An 18,275-nucleotide genomic window follows, 5' to 3' on the forward strand; every position below is an offset into this window, starting at 1 on the left:
TCCAAAAAAGAAAAATTCTTTTAAATATTGACTTAACTTAATCTTATACCTGGATTTGAAATTCGCAAAGCTCCTTTACATTTGGGAAAACCCTTCGCAATTTCGATTGTTTTAAATATTAAAGTTTCAAAACTCAAACGCAATTTTAGATTGTCTTCATTTTTTGCCCCTAATTAAAAACTGTTTTCCCCTCGCTTACGAACTTCATCAAAATATTATTACGATACTTTTGGAGAAATCAATAATACGAGTTTAGCATATAATTTTAAATAATTTATTGTGTAAATATGTACATACAACTCACATTATATAAATATTATATTCTCATCTTATATAGAATTTATTATAATTTACTAATGTAAGATGACTGCATTGTTTATTTTTTTAAAACACGTTATTCACAAATATTTATATATACGAATATTAAACATAACACTGGTTCATCAATCTTTCAAGATATTTGATACTTACATTCATTAAAAATATGTACAAATCATTAAAGTTTAATGTGCTATATAAAAAGACGTCCTCATTCGACGTGTAATTTTCTACATTTATTTTGGAATATTTTAACTACTTAAAGTTTCAATATTTTGTACATTTAATGTTCTCGTATTATATGCTTTGCATATTATTTTTTAAATTATTATATTCATATTATAAGTATAGTATCAATTATATATGTAATATCAATAGTTGATATTTAATATTTTAAAATAATTAATATATGTATGTATGTCTATGCTGCATAGATTTATTTTTTTTAAAAAACACTACATTTATTTTTGAAATATTTTCTTTCCATTTATTTATTTTTGATGGTTTCAGCGATAGCGTCACCGATCTAAATTCCACAGCTTTTGGTATGCGACTAGTAGTAATAAAAGTGGTAAAATGTGTCTGGCGCTGCTGGAAAGTCCTGCGGAGCCTGTCTGCATTGCCGCTGGTTTTTCACCTGTAAAAATGAAGTTTATAAATATATGCATATATCATCATCACCATTATCTACAGCCGCTCACCATCCACTGCTGGATGAAGGGCTCTCCAACACGCTTCCATTCGTTTCTGTTTTGCGCAACTCTCTTCTACATATCTCACTACACACATTTTACTAATTTCATCTACCTATCTTCCCTGTGGTCTTCCTTTTACCCTTTTACAGTCTCCAGGCTACCATTCTATTACTTCTTTTGTCCACCTTTCCATTACCATTTCAATCTCTTCTCTCTATCCTCTATATCCACTACTCTTGACATATGTATACATATATATATATATATATATATATATATATATATATATATATATATATATATATATATATATATATATATATATATATATATATATACATATATATATATATATATATATATATATATATATATATATATATATATATATATATATATATATATATATATATATATATATATATATATATATATATATATACACATCTCCACATGCATGTATGATTATCATAAAATCTTATAATCCTGATTTTTTCCCTTACCGTTGAGTACATGCACTCTTATGCTGGCCACTTCAGCATTTGAAGGGCTACACGAGTATTTCCCAGAATCTGGTAGATCAGCACTTTGCACCAACAATCTTGAAGTTGTTACGTCTCCCCTTTCAGTCACTACAGACACCCCACCCCTCGACGAATCGATACTAATCACCTACGTGAACATAAAATATTCAAATGAACTGCATATTCCAATCAACAAGAATTAATGATCTTATAGTACGTGTTTCCTACCTCATCGTGATGATACCAGAATATATAAGCAGGTGCCTCGGGACTAAATCTAATACTGCATGTGAGATTTATAGTACTTCCTTTGTCTACGTGGAGATCAGGTCCTCCTAATATTGTTGCAGTTGGAACTGTTCAGAAATCAATCGTTTTCAATAAATTTAGCTTTCCGAAGAACATACATATAGTAGAAAATATTATATGTGTAGTCGTAAAGTATCGATAACTATCATTAATTAAAATTACCTCAAGATACACACATACATATGTAAATCAAAAGTTACAGTAATAGTTTATTTAATTTCGGGATAATATTTTTGGCATGGTTGTAAAATAAATTACACGACAAATGTCAAAACGGCATCTCTAAAATTGCTCGCACGACAGAATCGGCGTTAGCCCGCCAAATCAAACGTCAAATGGGTTGCCAGTAACAAAAATAAAATTTGACGTTTCAGTGAAATCATAACCATTTACATTTTCAATGGATAATCGTAATATCTTAGCAGCCAACACTTATTTATTTAAGGGTTAGCTTAGGTTAGGTTAAGTTAAGGTTGGCCCTATTCGTTTAAGATCAGGTTGTTAAGGTCGGTATTCATTTTTGTTAAATTTTATTTTTGTTATTGGCAACCCATTTGACGTTTGATTTGCCGGGCGAAAACCAAATCTGTCGAGCGAGCTATTTTAGAGAGGGGCATTTTTTTATTTGCCGGGCCGATAAATGGTACCTTTTAATTACGATAGATGTTCGATTAACACCATCATTTCTTTAGTTTAAATATAAACAAAAAAACTCTTCGATCTATGTATGTAGCCCGGCCGTACACCAAAGACGCATGCAGCATGCACGCTGCAAATGCTTCAAGAAGCATTTATTATTCCCATATATTTGAATGGTAGCACGCACACTAGGCAAACATTTGCTGCGCGGCGCAGTTTGCTGCGATACAGCACGCGCATAGCACTTTGCAAGGATGGAACGTGTTCATTATTTGCTGCTCAAAACTCGACAGTTAAATAAAAATGAAAGACGATTCGGATTTTTATATTGAGTTTATTAAATAAGTGACTGCAAATACAGCGCCGGTGTAAGACGAAGAAAATATGTACATATAGTGAAGAATTTGCAGCGTGCATGCTGCATGCGTCTTTGGTGTGCGGCCTGACTTAGACGGAAGTTGCTATATTCATTGAGCGATGTTAAGTATATTTTTTAACAAGATTAGTTACTACCCTTAAGACAAATATGATTACAAAAATGTATTCGAGATATTATGACGACGAAAGTATAATTTCATTTCAACTAAAATATACAATTCAACTCACCAACAACGTTCAGATTGACGAAATAGCTTCTGGTCGGCTGTGTGGGAATCTGACACTCGTATTTTCCGGCATCTCTTTGTTGCGCAAATTTTATTTGCAATGTCCACTCACCTGAGTCTTTGTGGTGGGTTGTTTGAAATCGTTGATCAGATGAATACGTGTAGCTACCAACGGTTAAAATGTGCAAATCCCTGTCTCTAATCCATGATACCTACCATTAATTTAAACACTTGATATATTCTGTTTTGAGTAATTGGCATTAGATATTTTTAACTTTAAGCATTTTATTACCGTTTTATTTCCCAAATTTTTTACTTTGCAAGAGAGATACGCCGATTTTCCTAAGAGTGCGGTCACATTTCTAGGCGGGACTGCGTCAAAATATGGCTGTCCTCTTGTTGAAGTGCTTGGCGATAGAGAATTTTGGTTGCTTCGTCCTCCTGTAGATGCTCCAGCAGCGACGAAGCTCGTACCTTCTATTAAAAATAAACAGGTCATAAAGTCATCTTATTATATTAAATCTATTTAATTATTTAATGGTAAGAGAAATTTTTATAGTGAATTTTCTTATTATATAAATCAATCGCGGAAAGAGATTAAAGCTCCACGACGACTTTGAAATTGAATTTGTAACACTTTTTCTAATATGATCACATTTTCACAACTCTGCGACAATTTTATAAAAAAAATCAATTTAATTATTTAATTCTGAGAGAATTTTTTATAGTGAATTTTCATATTAGATAAATCAATCGCAGAAGCAAGTTTAAGCCCCACGACGACTTTTAAATTGAATTTGTAACACTTTTTCTAATATAATCACAATTCCACAACTCTGCGACAATTTTCCCAGAAGTACATTTTATTGGCGCGCAATTTTTTTTAGCATGAACATTTCATATTGAAATCGACTTATCCAAACTAGTACATACTCATACATTTGGCTTTATACACTCATAAGAGTCGAGTTTATGGGTTTAAAGCAAATTGCCTGGAAAAAGTTTGAAAACTAAAAAGTATCGAATTTAACGTACACACACATTTATACATTGAAGATATAGGGCGCTAAAATTGTCTAACTCTAGATTAATAAAAATCTTTTTTTATTCTAGACGATAGGAAGAATAGTGCGATCCCCATCGTTTAATGGGTTTTCGACTTTTAAAATATCGATTAAATGAAAATTTATTAGTTATGTCTTATATGTAATTATATTTCTTGTGAGCTTAAATAGCGTACATATAAAACTAATTTATTATCTGAAAATTTTTTTTGAAAGGAGTTAATTACATATGTATGTATATGTAATATACATGTGTGTCTTGCTCAATTATATTACTTTTTCTTCTTCATGTGCCATGTCCTCCTAGAACGTCGGCAACTAGATGTCCCATTCTTATTTTTACATACCTCCTTTACGTTTCACATGGCTTTCGTGTCAGTGGTCATTTTTATCTCTTATCCGATCGTTTTCATACTTTGCCATATTGCTCATTTTGGTCATCAATACACGTTAATGTATCGTCTGCCATTACGTTGAAGATAAAATATCGTATACAACGCGTTTTTAAAACGGGGAAAGTAAATCTTCCTGACGTTTAACAAGTGTTGTTTAACAAGGCGTAAACTGTTCGCGATGATACGGCATTATCAGATTTTAATTGTTTAAACGCCTATAATTCACTCTATATTTTATGAAATTTGCTCTATTGGTTCTCGTTATCTCTAATATATAAATATTTATAGCTTTAACTCTCATATGTATATATAAATTTCAAATTTGTCGTGTAGCTTCTTGTAGGGTAATACACGATATACATATATTGATTTTTGACCAAATATGTCAGATTTGACATTTCACGGCTATAAGTATATATCTTCACTGGGTTTTATCTGCGAGATAAGTATTCAATAATAAGTTATGTTGTATCTAATTGTTAATATGATTTACAATAAGCTTACATACATTTAGTTTTTTACAATAAGCTTATGTCCATTGCTGCTGGAGGCCGTACCACTGCCGAAGATTCTTTAGCCATGATGTTTTCCGCCTGCCCAAATGCGTTGGCCTACGATTTTCCCCTGGATTATTAGGCGCAGGAGATCGTATTTTTCGTTACGCATCACATGTTGGTAGTACTCCAATTTACGCCTTTTCACACTTTTGAGCACTTCGACATGTTTTCCCATCAGGGCAAGCACCTCGGCATTGGTACGACGCACCGTCCATGAGATTCTCAGCATCCTTCTGTATGTCCACATCCCAAATGCCTCTAGTTTCTTGCATGTGGCATCCGTTAGGGTCCACGCTTCTGTTCCATACAGAAGGATGCTGAAAACGGAGCATTGTAGAAGTCTCATTCGGAGTGCTATACTGAGATCATGTGTGGTTAGGTCTTTTTTCAATTTCAAGAATGTAGCTCTTGCTTGCTCCAATCTAACGCAAATTTCCTTTCCACTTTCACACGTTTCACCCAGATAGCACCCAAGATATCTAAAACCATCCACTCTCTCCACCACGCTGTTATTGATCTGTAAATGAGAGCTGATCGTATTGTGCGCCGACTTGCTGAATATCATCCATTTGGTATTTTTTGTATTCAGCTTCAACCCCGCCCTAGAGCTATGCACAACAACTGCGTCCAGTGTTGCCTGTAAGTCGTTGAAGTTCGTGGTCAGTAGTACTGTATCATCCGCGTACCGAATGTTATTAATTACTGTGCCATTTATTGTAATTCCGGAATCTACATATCTCTTCCAAGGCTTCACCAAAAATATTTTCTGAATATAAATTAAACAGTAGCGGTGATAGCACACATCCTTGCCGAACTCCCTTCATTATTCTTACGCTCCCTGTTGTATCACGTTCGACGCGTACTACGGCTGTCTGATTCCAGTAGAGATTACCAATTAGCCGAATATATCTTTTGTCTAACCCTATCTGCGATAGTATTTCAATTAGTTTATTATGTCGCACATTATCAAATGCCTTTTCGTAGTCACACATTATCAAATTATATTACTGAAGTCGTTAATTTCAAAAACACAATTTATGAATCTTCTTCTTGTTAATGCCTTTTCCGCATCCGGACGTTGGCGGCCAACTCGTCGATTATTTGAATATATTCGCATCGGTCTTCAGCGGCTCGGAACACCTCTTCGGCGCTCATATCGGTCCACATGGGCATGTTTCGAAGTCAAGATTACTTTTTCCTGCCAATCCATTTTTTTCCTTCTATTTTCCCCATGGTTATCAAACGGAGAAATTCGTATTTTGGACCCTGTATCATGTGTCTGAGGTACTCCATCTTTCTCCGCTTGATGACAGAAACAAGTTCCCTGCCTCTCCCCATCATGCCGAGGACAGCTTCGTTTGATATCTTTTTGGTCCACGGAATCTTCAGCATACGCCTATAGACCCACATCTCAAAAGCTTCAATGCGACTGATCATCTTGGTTTTCAGAGTCCACGTCTCACATCCGTGTAGTAATACTGTCCAGACGTAGCTCTTCGCAAATCTCAACTGCGTATGAAGATTGATATGCTTGTTTGTAAGCGCCGCCTTCATTTTTACAAATGCTGTTCTATCCATCTCGATGCGGATTCTTAGATCTTCATCTGGGTCCATCTCTTCATTCAGCCAGGTACCCAGGTATTTGAATCTTTTTACTCTTTCTATCACCCCTCCCTCCATCCAAGGTTAGATTCCCGGTGTCTGTTTGCATTCTAATTTATGAATATTGTCCTTATAATGATTCGATTACCTAAATAAAACGAATCCAAGTTATCCAATAAAGCAAAAATAAAATTCATTTTGGGATTAACATTATATTTTATTCGAAAAATAATATGAAACGTTTTAATGAAATCTCGTTTGGTCGTCTAATTTATTTTTACATCCACATAAGCATCTGACCAACCGCCACCGCTCACAATACACCCTTGTATGTACGATAGGCAATTATAATTATTTAAAATTATTAAAAAAAAATGTAAAAAAACTCTCAATATAGTGAAAAAAGATAAAGTAAAAATCTACGAGTCATTATAACGTTATGATGAAATCTGACCGTATATCGCAAAATCACATTAATTGCTGGGTTTTGAAGCCAAACCCAATCAAAAATTGTCTTTACCATTTTTACGCATTTTACCATTTATAAAATTGATCCGATTAATTGCCTTTCCGAACAACATGGCGGATATATGTACATAAAAGAATTCGATATAAGAGAAAGTATCGAGGTGGGCTGGAGGAAGGAGGGGGAGCATAAAGGGTGCTTTGAGGCAAATGACTAATACGCGAACCGCCGTTTATCGAAACGACCCACCGACCGGCAAGCGGTGGCGTGATTCTGAGCCTGGAAATGTGGGAGCTTTCGAGCCATTTAGCGTCGGGGCCATTAGCCCGACCGGGGCCATACATCTCCCGCGGCGATCGGCCCTTGGCCCTCGACGTGGACGAAAGCTCGCAAAAGCTCGATAGTCGAACGGCCACCGACCTAAATCACGCAGAAATCCCGATACGACGATGGCAAGAGCCTACAACAAAAAGCTTTCCGTAATCAAGCGATTAAACTCGAAATCGAATTAGTCAATAAGGCTCAGCGCCTGTACGTACTTCTCTGATAAGGGGCAAATCCTTTGAATGGTCGATGTCAATTTCAGATACACTTTATCAACGGATTTGAGCCATTTTAAAATTACGATATCTTTAAATTGATTTATCACTCTTATTCTTATTGTTTTGCTAAACAGAAATTCAATTTCCGTATTTTCGGTATTACTAATAAAGTGAAAAAAACCTATATTATACATATAGGCAACAGAAAAATGTGTACGGTTTTTTTTTAAATGTATATATACTATATAAAGGTAATGGGCGCGATCTAGGGCTTCCAAGTTGGTTTAAACCGAAACCGAAAAGCCGGCTTTTTGACCATTTTTCAAAAAACTGAAAACCGTCTTTTTGGCTCAATCAAACGGCTTTTTAAGGTTTTTACTTACCTCTTATACAGTTCACATGGTTTTCGTGTCAGTGGTCATTTTTTTATATCTCTTATGTCTTATCCGATCGTTTTCATACTTTGCCATATTGCTCATTTTGGTCATCAATTTGATACGTTAATGTATCGTCTGCCATTACATTGGAGATAAAATATCGTATACAATGCATAACAAATATTCAGAATCTCGGATACGGTGACGTTTATGACGGTACGTAAGGCTACCATAATCTATCTTCAAACTTTTCGCCTTGATATGCTATTTCAGATTTTAATTGTTTAAACGCCTATAATTCACTCTATATTTTATAAAATTTGCTCTATAGGTTCTCGTTATCTCTAATATTTAAATATTTATAGTTTTAACTCTCATATGTATATATAAATTTCAAATTTGGTGTCTAGCTTCATGTAATGTAATACACGATATATATTGATTTTTGGCCAAATATGTCAAATCTGACATTTCACGGCTAAAAGTATATCTCTTCACGGAGTTTTATCTGCGAGATAAGTATTCAATAAGAAGTTATGTTGTATCTAATTGTTAATATGATTTACAATAAACTTACATACATTTAGTTTTTTACAATAAGCTTACATACATACAATTAGTTCAACAGCTACCCATAACCTCAAATTGCATTGTTTATTTCTCCAAAACAAACTGTCTAACCAATTCAAGCTACACATGTACACAGATCAAACAGTGATAGTTTTATTTTTAGTTATCAGCTGATTTAATTTATCTGATGATTGAAAAGTTCATTTCTGTAAATACATAAACTCATTTATGGACAATCATACATTGATAAACTATTCTTAACTGTATGGATTACATTACAATTAAAGCAATCTTAGTATTAATAAGCTATTCTAAACTGTAAGATTCCCGGCATAAATGAGTATACATAATTCCATAAATTCCCGGCATAAATGAGTATACATAATTCCATATACATAATTCCATCCGGCATAAATGAGTATACATAATACGTAAATGAGTATACATAACTCTCGTTCGTAGATGCATATATACAATTTTAAGATTCAAACATCTTTGCAACTGGACTTTATGACTACGATTTATAGAAATACTACATATTGAGATTTTAAAGTGCCTTTAAAGTCATTTAAATGCGATATTACTCAACAATGCAAATAATTATAAATAATAATTAAATTAACTTGTAAATAATTATAATTCAGTATTATAGTAATTTCTGTAACACTAAAAAGTAGAAAATAAAAAAAACAAATGTGTGGGATTAGATCATCACATACATACCAAGGCGGCCCATACCTCTTAGTAATATATTTAATTACATTAGTTTAAGCCGGGATCATAATTTTGATTGAAACCCCAATCATTGAAATCTTTTTGATTGAAACCCCAATCATTGAAATCATTTTGATTGAAATTTTAATCCCACACATTTGTACATTTGTTGTTGAAATATTGATTAAATTGCCTTTTTATTTTAATAATTTTGTTATTTGTTTATATACATTTATTTTACTTGAGTTTTTTTAATATAGTTTTGTTACTTGGGTTTTTTTACTAAAGTTTTTTATATACATTTATTTTTTTTTACTTGAGTTTTTTATATATCATAATATTATATACATAAGAGGTAAGTAATTAAAAAACCTTTTTTTACCAAGGGTTTTTTTTGCAATTAATGTTTTTTTCATAAAAATTAACAATTATGAATTTCAAATTTCTATGAAAGATCAAAATAAATGTATATACATATATCTAAACTCTCTTAGGTAAAAGGCATCCCGAGAAAACAAAGAATACTGCTCAGCAGTCTTTTTAGACATCCAACAGGCGTTCGACAAGGTTTGGCATGAAGGATTGAAATATAAGCTCAAGAAAACCTTGCACACACATTTTATGCTATCATCAATTCGTACTTGGAAAATTAGAATTTTTCGAGTAAAACACCAGGAGGACTACTATTAATTTCACGAGATCGTGTGCGGAAGGTTTTTCTTGAGCTTATATTTCAATCCTTCATGCCAAACCTTGTCGAACGCCTGTTGGATGTCTAAAAAGTCTGCAGAGCAGTATTCTTTGTTTTCTATAGATTGTCTAATTTTGTGAGTCGTTTTATGAATTTGTTCCATGGTCGAGTGCTTAGTACGGAATCCGAACTGATGGCCAGGGAGAAAATTTTTTCCTCCAGTACTGGTTTGAGACGAGTTAAAAAGATCTTCTCGAAAAGTTTAGAAATTCACGGCAGGATACTTATGGGTCTGTAGGAAGATACTTCGTTAGCTGGTTTTCCAGATTTTAGCAGCAGAATTATTTGTGATACTTTACATATGCTAGGGAAATGAGCTGTTCTTATTATACCGTTAAATAGAATTGTTAAGAAGACAAGTCCTTTTTTTTTTCCTTATTGTTAATTGGCTTTATTGGAAGACACATCTGGAAATCTCTGTTGAGCATTTCATCTATCTTCTGTTTGGTATTATTGTCTGTGGAGGCGTGAGATTGAAATGCATTTGCAAGAAATTCTGCAAATATTTCAGCTTTTTCACTGTCACTGCGTGTCCAGGTTCCGTCAATATGTTGTATAGGTGGCTCATGTTGTTGAGGTCTCTTGAAAGATTTAGTGGCTTTTCGTAATGAGTAGTCCTCGATAGTGATTCTAAGTGCTGTCGAATGGTTTCATTTTTGAAGAATGATATCATGTTTTTCAAATCCCTAGTAGATTTATTGAAGGCAGTTTTGTCTGTAGGGTGTCTGCTCGTGAATCATATCCGGCGAAGTCTATGCTTTTCCGCGATTTTATTTCTAATTTCTAATGGATAGTTAATTCCCTCTGATCTAGAAGAAAAACTTGGTGTGCATTTCCAAGCGGCCACTTGGATAAGGTTGGTGATATATTTGGTTGCTTCTTCGATGTCATATCTTGTTTTCAGTGCAATGTTCAAATTTATTTTGGTGTCTGAAGGAGTTCCAGTCAGTTTTACTATTGCATAGAGTTTCATATTTCTGTTTGTGGATTACTGAAGTGCTAATCGTAGCTATAACAGTGGAATGATCCGATGAGCTATCCAGGCTGGCTTCTATACTAGTAAATACGTTCGATATACCCTTAGTGATGAAAAAGTCTAGCAGATCAGGCTTTTTGTTGGGGTCTGTAGGCCAATAGGTGGGTTGGCCAGTAGACAATGTAGTGAGCTGGAGTTTGTCTATGCATTTCTTCAATTCTCTTCCTCTCACTACAGTAAGTCTTGATCCCCAAAATGTGTTTTTAGCATTCCAATCACCTCCAGATATGAATCTTTTACCTAGCGTATTAAAAAAGTTTGAAAATTTTTCGTTGTCAATTTTGTATTTTGGAGGACAGTATACTGCAGATATTGTTAGCTGACCTTGCCAGTCGAGAATTGCTATAGATTTTGCTTGGATTTCGTTTGTTTTGTATTCGGCTAGAACATGGTGTTTTCCTGTAGAACCTACATGAGCAGTTCCGTCGGTGTGATGAGTATAGTAGGTATTGAATCCCGTTATTCTAAACAAGCTTCTCTCTATGTGTATATGTATGTATTATATGTGTACATACATACATATGTATATGTATTATATTATATTACCTAAATAAATAAATAAATGTATGTACTATAAATATATATATGTACAGATTGGGAGTAACTTTTTTTCCACCACCAAACGATCCCTCGGTAAAATGATAAATAAATAAATAATCTCCTTGTTCCGGGAAAAAATCCTTTAAAACTAGCAAACACGCTAGGATTCCACTGAACCTTTTTTGTACTGCCGGATCGGAAATAATTTAACAACGGTTCTTTAGGGTATCGTTGCCTTTCGAATCAATAGTCTATATAAACTCTATAATCTGAAATAACATGATATCTTTATTTCTGTGTCGTAGCTCTTGTGTTCATATTTACCTTTGAATAGTTGTCAAATAATTTTGGGGGAGGGGGCACAAAAAAACATCAATCCAAAAAGGAACTTGAAGAAGGTTGGGAGCCTTTTGTCTAGATCAGTGGCTCCTCAACATTTTTGATTCCAAAAACGTTCTAAAGATTAAATCCATAATTTTTTTACATTATGTCAGTTTTGTCATATCCCAAACAACCCCTTCCCCCTGACTTGTACACGTTCAAAAAAATATTATTTTTAAACATCATTTTGGAGATGAAATAATAATGAAAATAAAGGAGGTATGTAAAAAAGACAAGCACCATATTCTTCAATGCAGATGTTTTAAATGGGTGAAATGTTTTTATTTTATAGTTTTAATCGGATGTTTCACAAATATTAGAGTAAAACAGAAAACCGGATTTAAACCAGTTGTATTGGAATATCCCAGACCGGCAACCGGTTTTTGTATAAACTATCATTGGATGAAGTGATAAATTGTCATTCACATTTCTAATATTTTATTTTCACCAATCAAAGTTTATCGAATCTATCTATAGTGTGTCGAAGTACTGTTAATTTACTTTTTAAATATTTATTCATTTTAGATGCAACTGTTTCCATATTATTTTAATTTTTCCATCTACATATGAAATGTATGTATGGGATACCGCCTTATTCAAATCAATAATCAAGAAGAAGGTCAAAAATGAGGATTGAAATCTGAATTTTTCACCGTTATTAAATTTTGATAACTTAATTAAATATATGTGTGTGTGTGTAAATATACATTAAGTATCAAATTTCTAGAAAAAAAGCTAATGGCTAAAATTTCAATTAAAAGTAATATTATAAATCAGAATCCTTTTCTGTCGTACGGAGGCGCCACGCCGTCGAATCAATCGAGACTGGAGAAAATTCACTCGTGAAAAACATTTGTGATTCTGCGAACAAAAGCTAATGGGCGGCCACCCACCCCAGCGCCACCAACTCTCAACTTCGTTAGATTTCTGTAGAGAGTGGGAGGGGGCTCAAGAGGGTGGTTTTCAGACATCGTCGACGAGAAATCGGAGGTGGGTGGTTTGACTGGGAGGGTTTTCCTCACCTTTTGTCGGGCCCCGTGCGGAAGTCCGCGTATTGAAACGGATGGAACCACATTCATCATGTCGAACTGACTGTTCCACAGTCAGTGAAACGGTCCGTTCAGTTTTCTCTTTCGCACGCGCTCTCTGTATCTGTCCTTTCGCAAAGACTTTGTTAATGTTTTACGCACTTTCGGCGCTTCAATATCGAATTTCGTTCGCTTTCCATTGTGCTCGACTCAAAGCGCGTCCAAATATATTAAATTTATTAGGAATGGGACTCGTTCCTGACGCAAATTCCATCAAGGTTTGTCAAATTTTAACTGCATTATCACAGGAGTATGGCTAAATATGTACTACGCGCATTTTCATATTTAATTTCATCGCTTGCCAGAAAATATAAATGTGTGAATACATTTAATATATAATATATAATTTGGAAAGAGAATTTGCATATACATATGTACATATATATGTATGTAACTTTCGTTCGTAGACGACAAATTCGATTTTTTTTTCGATTCATAGGCGCCGATTCGATTTTTTTCGATTCGAAGTCCCCGGGGGTGAATCCCTAGGGGGCAAAGTTTCTGGGGGCGAAGGCTCCGGGGGCGCGGTCACCGGATTCTAGTATATATATAATTTTGAAAGAGACACTATATATGTTTGTTTGTTCATGACAGTCAATTCAATAAAAAAAAAACAAATGAGTATTCAAATAAATTTATATAAAATTTAACTATTCAAATAAATTTATATAAAATTTAACTATTCAAATAAATTTATATAAAATTTAACTATTCAAATAAATTTAATAAAATGTTTACAATTAGATTCGTCATGTTTAAGCGGTTTATATTACAAGTACTGAGCGAAGCCGGGTAAAACCACAAGTATATAATATTTACATATACGATATAATTTTTTACTATTTAAAATTATGTCCATATATGTATAAGATATTATCGAATTTGTACAATTTTGATTTTTATTAATGTCTACATATATAATAGTTATTTTTAAAGCTTGGAATAAAGAAAATTATCAGGTAAATTATTATACTAACTTGAATACATCATACATACACAGTTTTGTATTAACACCATATCATCATCATCATCATCATTTACAGCCATTCGCCATCCACTGCTGGATGAAGGCCTCTCCAACACGCTTCCACTCGTCTCTATTTTGCGCAACACTCATCCATCGCATTCCGCACATTTTCCTAATTTCGTTCACCCATCTTCCCTGCGGTCTTCCTTTTACTCTTTTGCCTTCTCTCGGGTACCATTCAAGCACTTCTTTTGTCCACCGTTCGTCCATCCTCCTAGCTACGTGACCCGCCCATTGCCATTTTAATCTCTTCACTCTATCCACTATGTCCACTACCCTTGTCATAATTCTCACACACGTGTTCCGCTTTCTGTCTTTCCTCGTTATGCCAAGCATACAGCGTTCCATACTTCTTTGAGTGCATTGGATTTTATTTAGCATCTTGGCGTTCAGTGTCCAAGTTTCACATCCATACGTCATCACTGGCAAAACGCATTGATCAAAGATCCTTTTTTTCAGGCAAAGTGGCATTTTTGATTTAAAAACAGCATTCATCCGTCCAAATGCACTCCATCCTAATTTCATACTTCTCTTTATCTCTTCATCTTTACTACCAGACATGTCAATTATCTGACCCAAATATAAATAATTATTTACTACTTCCACTGGTTTATCATCTAAGGGGATGCTATCAGGCATGCAATAACTATTGAACATTAGGTTAGTCTTATCTACTTTAATTTTTAATCCTACTTTTCTACTTTCCCTGTCCAGCTGTGTTAGTCTGATAAGTAGGTCAGCTGAATCACGAGCTACTAAAACTATATCGTCTGCAAACCGAAGGTGACTCAAGAAGCGACCATTGATGCTTACTCCGGCTGTATCCCAATCCAAGTTCCTGAAAACTCCCTCAAGCACCGCATTGAATAACTTGCGCGAGATTGTATTTCCTTGCCTTACTCCTTTTCCTATGCTAAATCTATCTGTACCTGAAAAAATTTTAACCGAAGCTGTGGCATTCTTATATATTGCAGCTAACAGTCCCACATAGGGTTCCGGCACTCCCTGTGTTTGTAGAGCGTTAAGTACTGCATTATGACTAACTGTATCGAAGGTTTTCTCATAATCGACGAAACCTAGGCACAATGGCCGTTGATATTCGTTGGCGCGCTCGATTAGTTTGCCAACTACTTGGAGGTGGTCCATTGTGCTAAAATTTGCCCTAAGCCCTGCCTGCTCTATAGGTTGGTTCTCGTCGAGGATATTCTTCAGCCTTTCTGTAATAACTTTCGTGAAGAGCTTGTAGACCGCTGAAAGTAAACTAATGGGTCGGTAGTTCTTGATATCACTTTTGTCGCCTTTTTTGTGTATTAAAATGATAGTTGCGCTATTCCATCCTTCTGGTATAGCTTGGTTCTGGATGCATTTGCTGAAAAGCCTAGCTAAGATATTAATTAGGGGGGGGGGGCGCCACATTTTAGTAGGTCAATGGGAATATTATCTTCCCCTGGGGTTTTACCGTTCTTTGCAGTTTTTAGCGCGGCCTCTACTTCGCTAGGCAATACTGCAGGAACCCTTTGGCCGTGTGTCGATTCCGGAGCGGCAAATTGACCGTTGTTGTTCTCGTAAAGTTTTTCATAGAACGTATAAACTCTGTCTATGATCTCTTCTCCATTCCTAATTATTACTCCGCTCTCTGATCTGATTGCGATCATTTGGTTTTTGCCTAAGAAAAGATCTTGTTTGCACTTTTTTAGGCTACGGTTATTCTTAATGGTATTTTCTATTAGATTGCTGTTAAAACCCCTGACATCCCTGACTATTCTCTTTTTAATTTCCTTATTTACTAGATTGTATTCTTGCTTATTATTATCCCTATCTAACTTCCTTTTATGCTTAATTAGGTTTTTTGTTTCCTCTGAAATTTTGCTTAGCTTAATCTGTTTCCTGAGTCTACCTAGTTTCTTACCTGTTGAGGTTAGAACCGAACTAATTACAGTGTTCAATTCCTCGATGTCTGCTTCTGGGTTTAATTTCCCGTATCGATTTCCAAGTTCGAGTTCGAATTCCTTTTTCCTAGACCTTAGTTGAGCGAAATCTGGAGAGTTACTGAATCCTTTTATTAATTTCCTACGTTCGCTATTTATATTAATGGCCATCTTGGCACGGACTAATCTGTGATCGCTACCTATATCTACTTTACTTAAAACACTAACGTCTTTAACGGAGTGCAGGGCATTTGTTAGGATGAAATCGATTTCGTTTCTGTCTCCTTTAGGACTCTCCCAAGTCCACTTATTGTTTGTGTTTTTCCTGAAAAATTAATTAGTGATAAAGAGCCTGTTGTGTTCTGCAAATTCTATGAGGCGATCGCCTCTTTCGTTTCTTTGGCCGGTACCAAAATTGCCTACTGCTCTTTCTGTATTTGCCTTTTGTCCTATTTTTGCGTTAAAGTCGCCCATGATTATTTTAAAGTGGTGGCGGCTTTATATGTATAAGCAAATTTGATGTTTCTTTTCATTTATATTTTTGTGCCCATTTAACTGAAATGTAAATCAGAATATTTTTTGTCGTATAAATTAATATAAATCGTTAGATTTATATCTAAAATTGTATTTCATAAATTATATCGAAATATTATACAAAATTTGAAAAAGATCTTAACGTTATAAGAAATGGTAGAATGTTAATTACAAGGTATTTTTTAATTAACCAGCTTATATTTTCTTATCAATGTAATTTCAATGCAATACTCAAAATTATTTTGATTTCGTACACATATGTACACGTATGTACTTAAGTACACGTATGTACTTAAAAAAAATTGTAATCAAATGTGATCATATCAACTGTATATTATGTATTGATGAAAATGACACAAAAGGGTGAAAGGGTGAAAAACTCTGATAGATGTGTCACCACTTAGCTTTAATATGAGTGGAAACATAAAATTTTGATATAAAAATACACTTTTATAACGAAAAATAACGTTTTCATGCTGACGAAATTTGTTAAAAAAAACTTTTCATAATAAACGTAAATTAATGATAAAAGTTAAAACATTATTTAATTTAACTATGTATGTTTATAATATTTCAGAGTGGACATATCATTTCAACTTTGTTGACGAATTTTAATTACAACTATAAAGACGTTTAATAAAAAAATTATATAATATTGTTACACTCTTTAAGAAATTCATTAATTTACTGTAGTACTTTAAATCCAGTTAGTGTTTCACAATCATATACTTTTAAATGAGCTTATCTTGTAAGTACAAACTTACAAGATAAGCTCATTTAAAAGTATGAACTTACAAGATAAACTCATTTATAATTAAATACAAACTTACAAGATAAGCTCATTTAAAAGTATGAGGTAAAACAATCATTTCACTTAGCGTAACAAATATAAATAAGTCTGAAATTCATTTCACCTCTAGCATTTTTAATAGCATAAAATCTCAAAGGAATTTCTCACAGGAAGTCTTCAAAAATAAAAATATTCCAAGAGATTTTTAATCCCATAAATGATATCTTATTTATATTGCTCGGGTTTTCGAGAAGAATTCACTCAATTCATTATTTCGAAAAACTAGACTAACCCATCTCGTCGGGGGAAAAGTGAAAAAATTGTGGCGTAAAAAAACACCTTCAACCCTTCATCGTTTCAGCATGCGAACCCCAAACAAGGGTAGTAGTATCTGGCCTCGGGGAAAACTTGCAAGCGAAACGCATAAAATATATAATTCATGAACTGTTAAGCGATGCTTTTCCAAGGAACGCGCGCCACCCATACAAGCGGCCCGCTTGCCAAAGGGGTCAAAATGACCCCGGCCGTCTATATAGGCTAGTTATTTATTCAAGCCAGCACTGTCCCCAGAGAGGGGCCTCACTTCGACCCATACCCAACTTTGAGCGTGAATTCCACACCCCCGTCCCATCTCCCCATTACGTCATTTCCCGGGTATTTTTTCGTCCCGCGATGCTGGAAAAAGTGGCATGTGCCGCGACGGGAAATTGATGAAATATTGAATTCTTATGGGGCGCGTCACAGATCGGGTTATGGGCAAATAGAGGACGGTGGGGGATTTTTTATGTCGCCTGCCTGTCACCAGATAAACTGGGAAACGTGA

The 18,275-nt window shown here is 34.4% G+C and overlaps 1 protein-coding gene across 1 annotated transcript in view; it reads right to left on the bottom strand.

Annotated features, from left to right (window-relative positions):
• Nucleotides 1-817: 817 nt before the first annotated feature.
• Nucleotides 818-18,275, bottom strand: part of LOC143911193 (zwei Ig domain protein zig-8-like) — a 53,026-nt gene continuing 35,568 nt past the window's right edge. Inside the window, exons 2-6 of the mRNA XM_077429975.1 lie at nt 3,383-3,567; nt 3,092-3,302; nt 1,766-1,893; nt 1,517-1,685; nt 818-955 (exon numbers count right to left, since the gene is read on the bottom strand). Of these exons, the coding sequence (XP_077286101.1) occupies nt 837-955; nt 1,517-1,685; nt 1,766-1,893; nt 3,092-3,302; nt 3,383-3,567 (812 nt within the window). The 3' untranslated portion in view covers nt 818-836. The remainder of the gene's footprint in view (nt 956-1,516; nt 1,686-1,765; nt 1,894-3,091; nt 3,303-3,382; nt 3,568-18,275) is intronic.

The sequence above is a fragment of the Arctopsyche grandis genome, chromosome 1, assembly GCF_051622035.1.
Source record: "Arctopsyche grandis isolate Sample6627 chromosome 1, ASM5162203v2, whole genome shotgun sequence".
Classification (NCBI taxonomy): domain Eukaryota; kingdom Metazoa; phylum Arthropoda; class Insecta; order Trichoptera; family Hydropsychidae; genus Arctopsyche; species Arctopsyche grandis.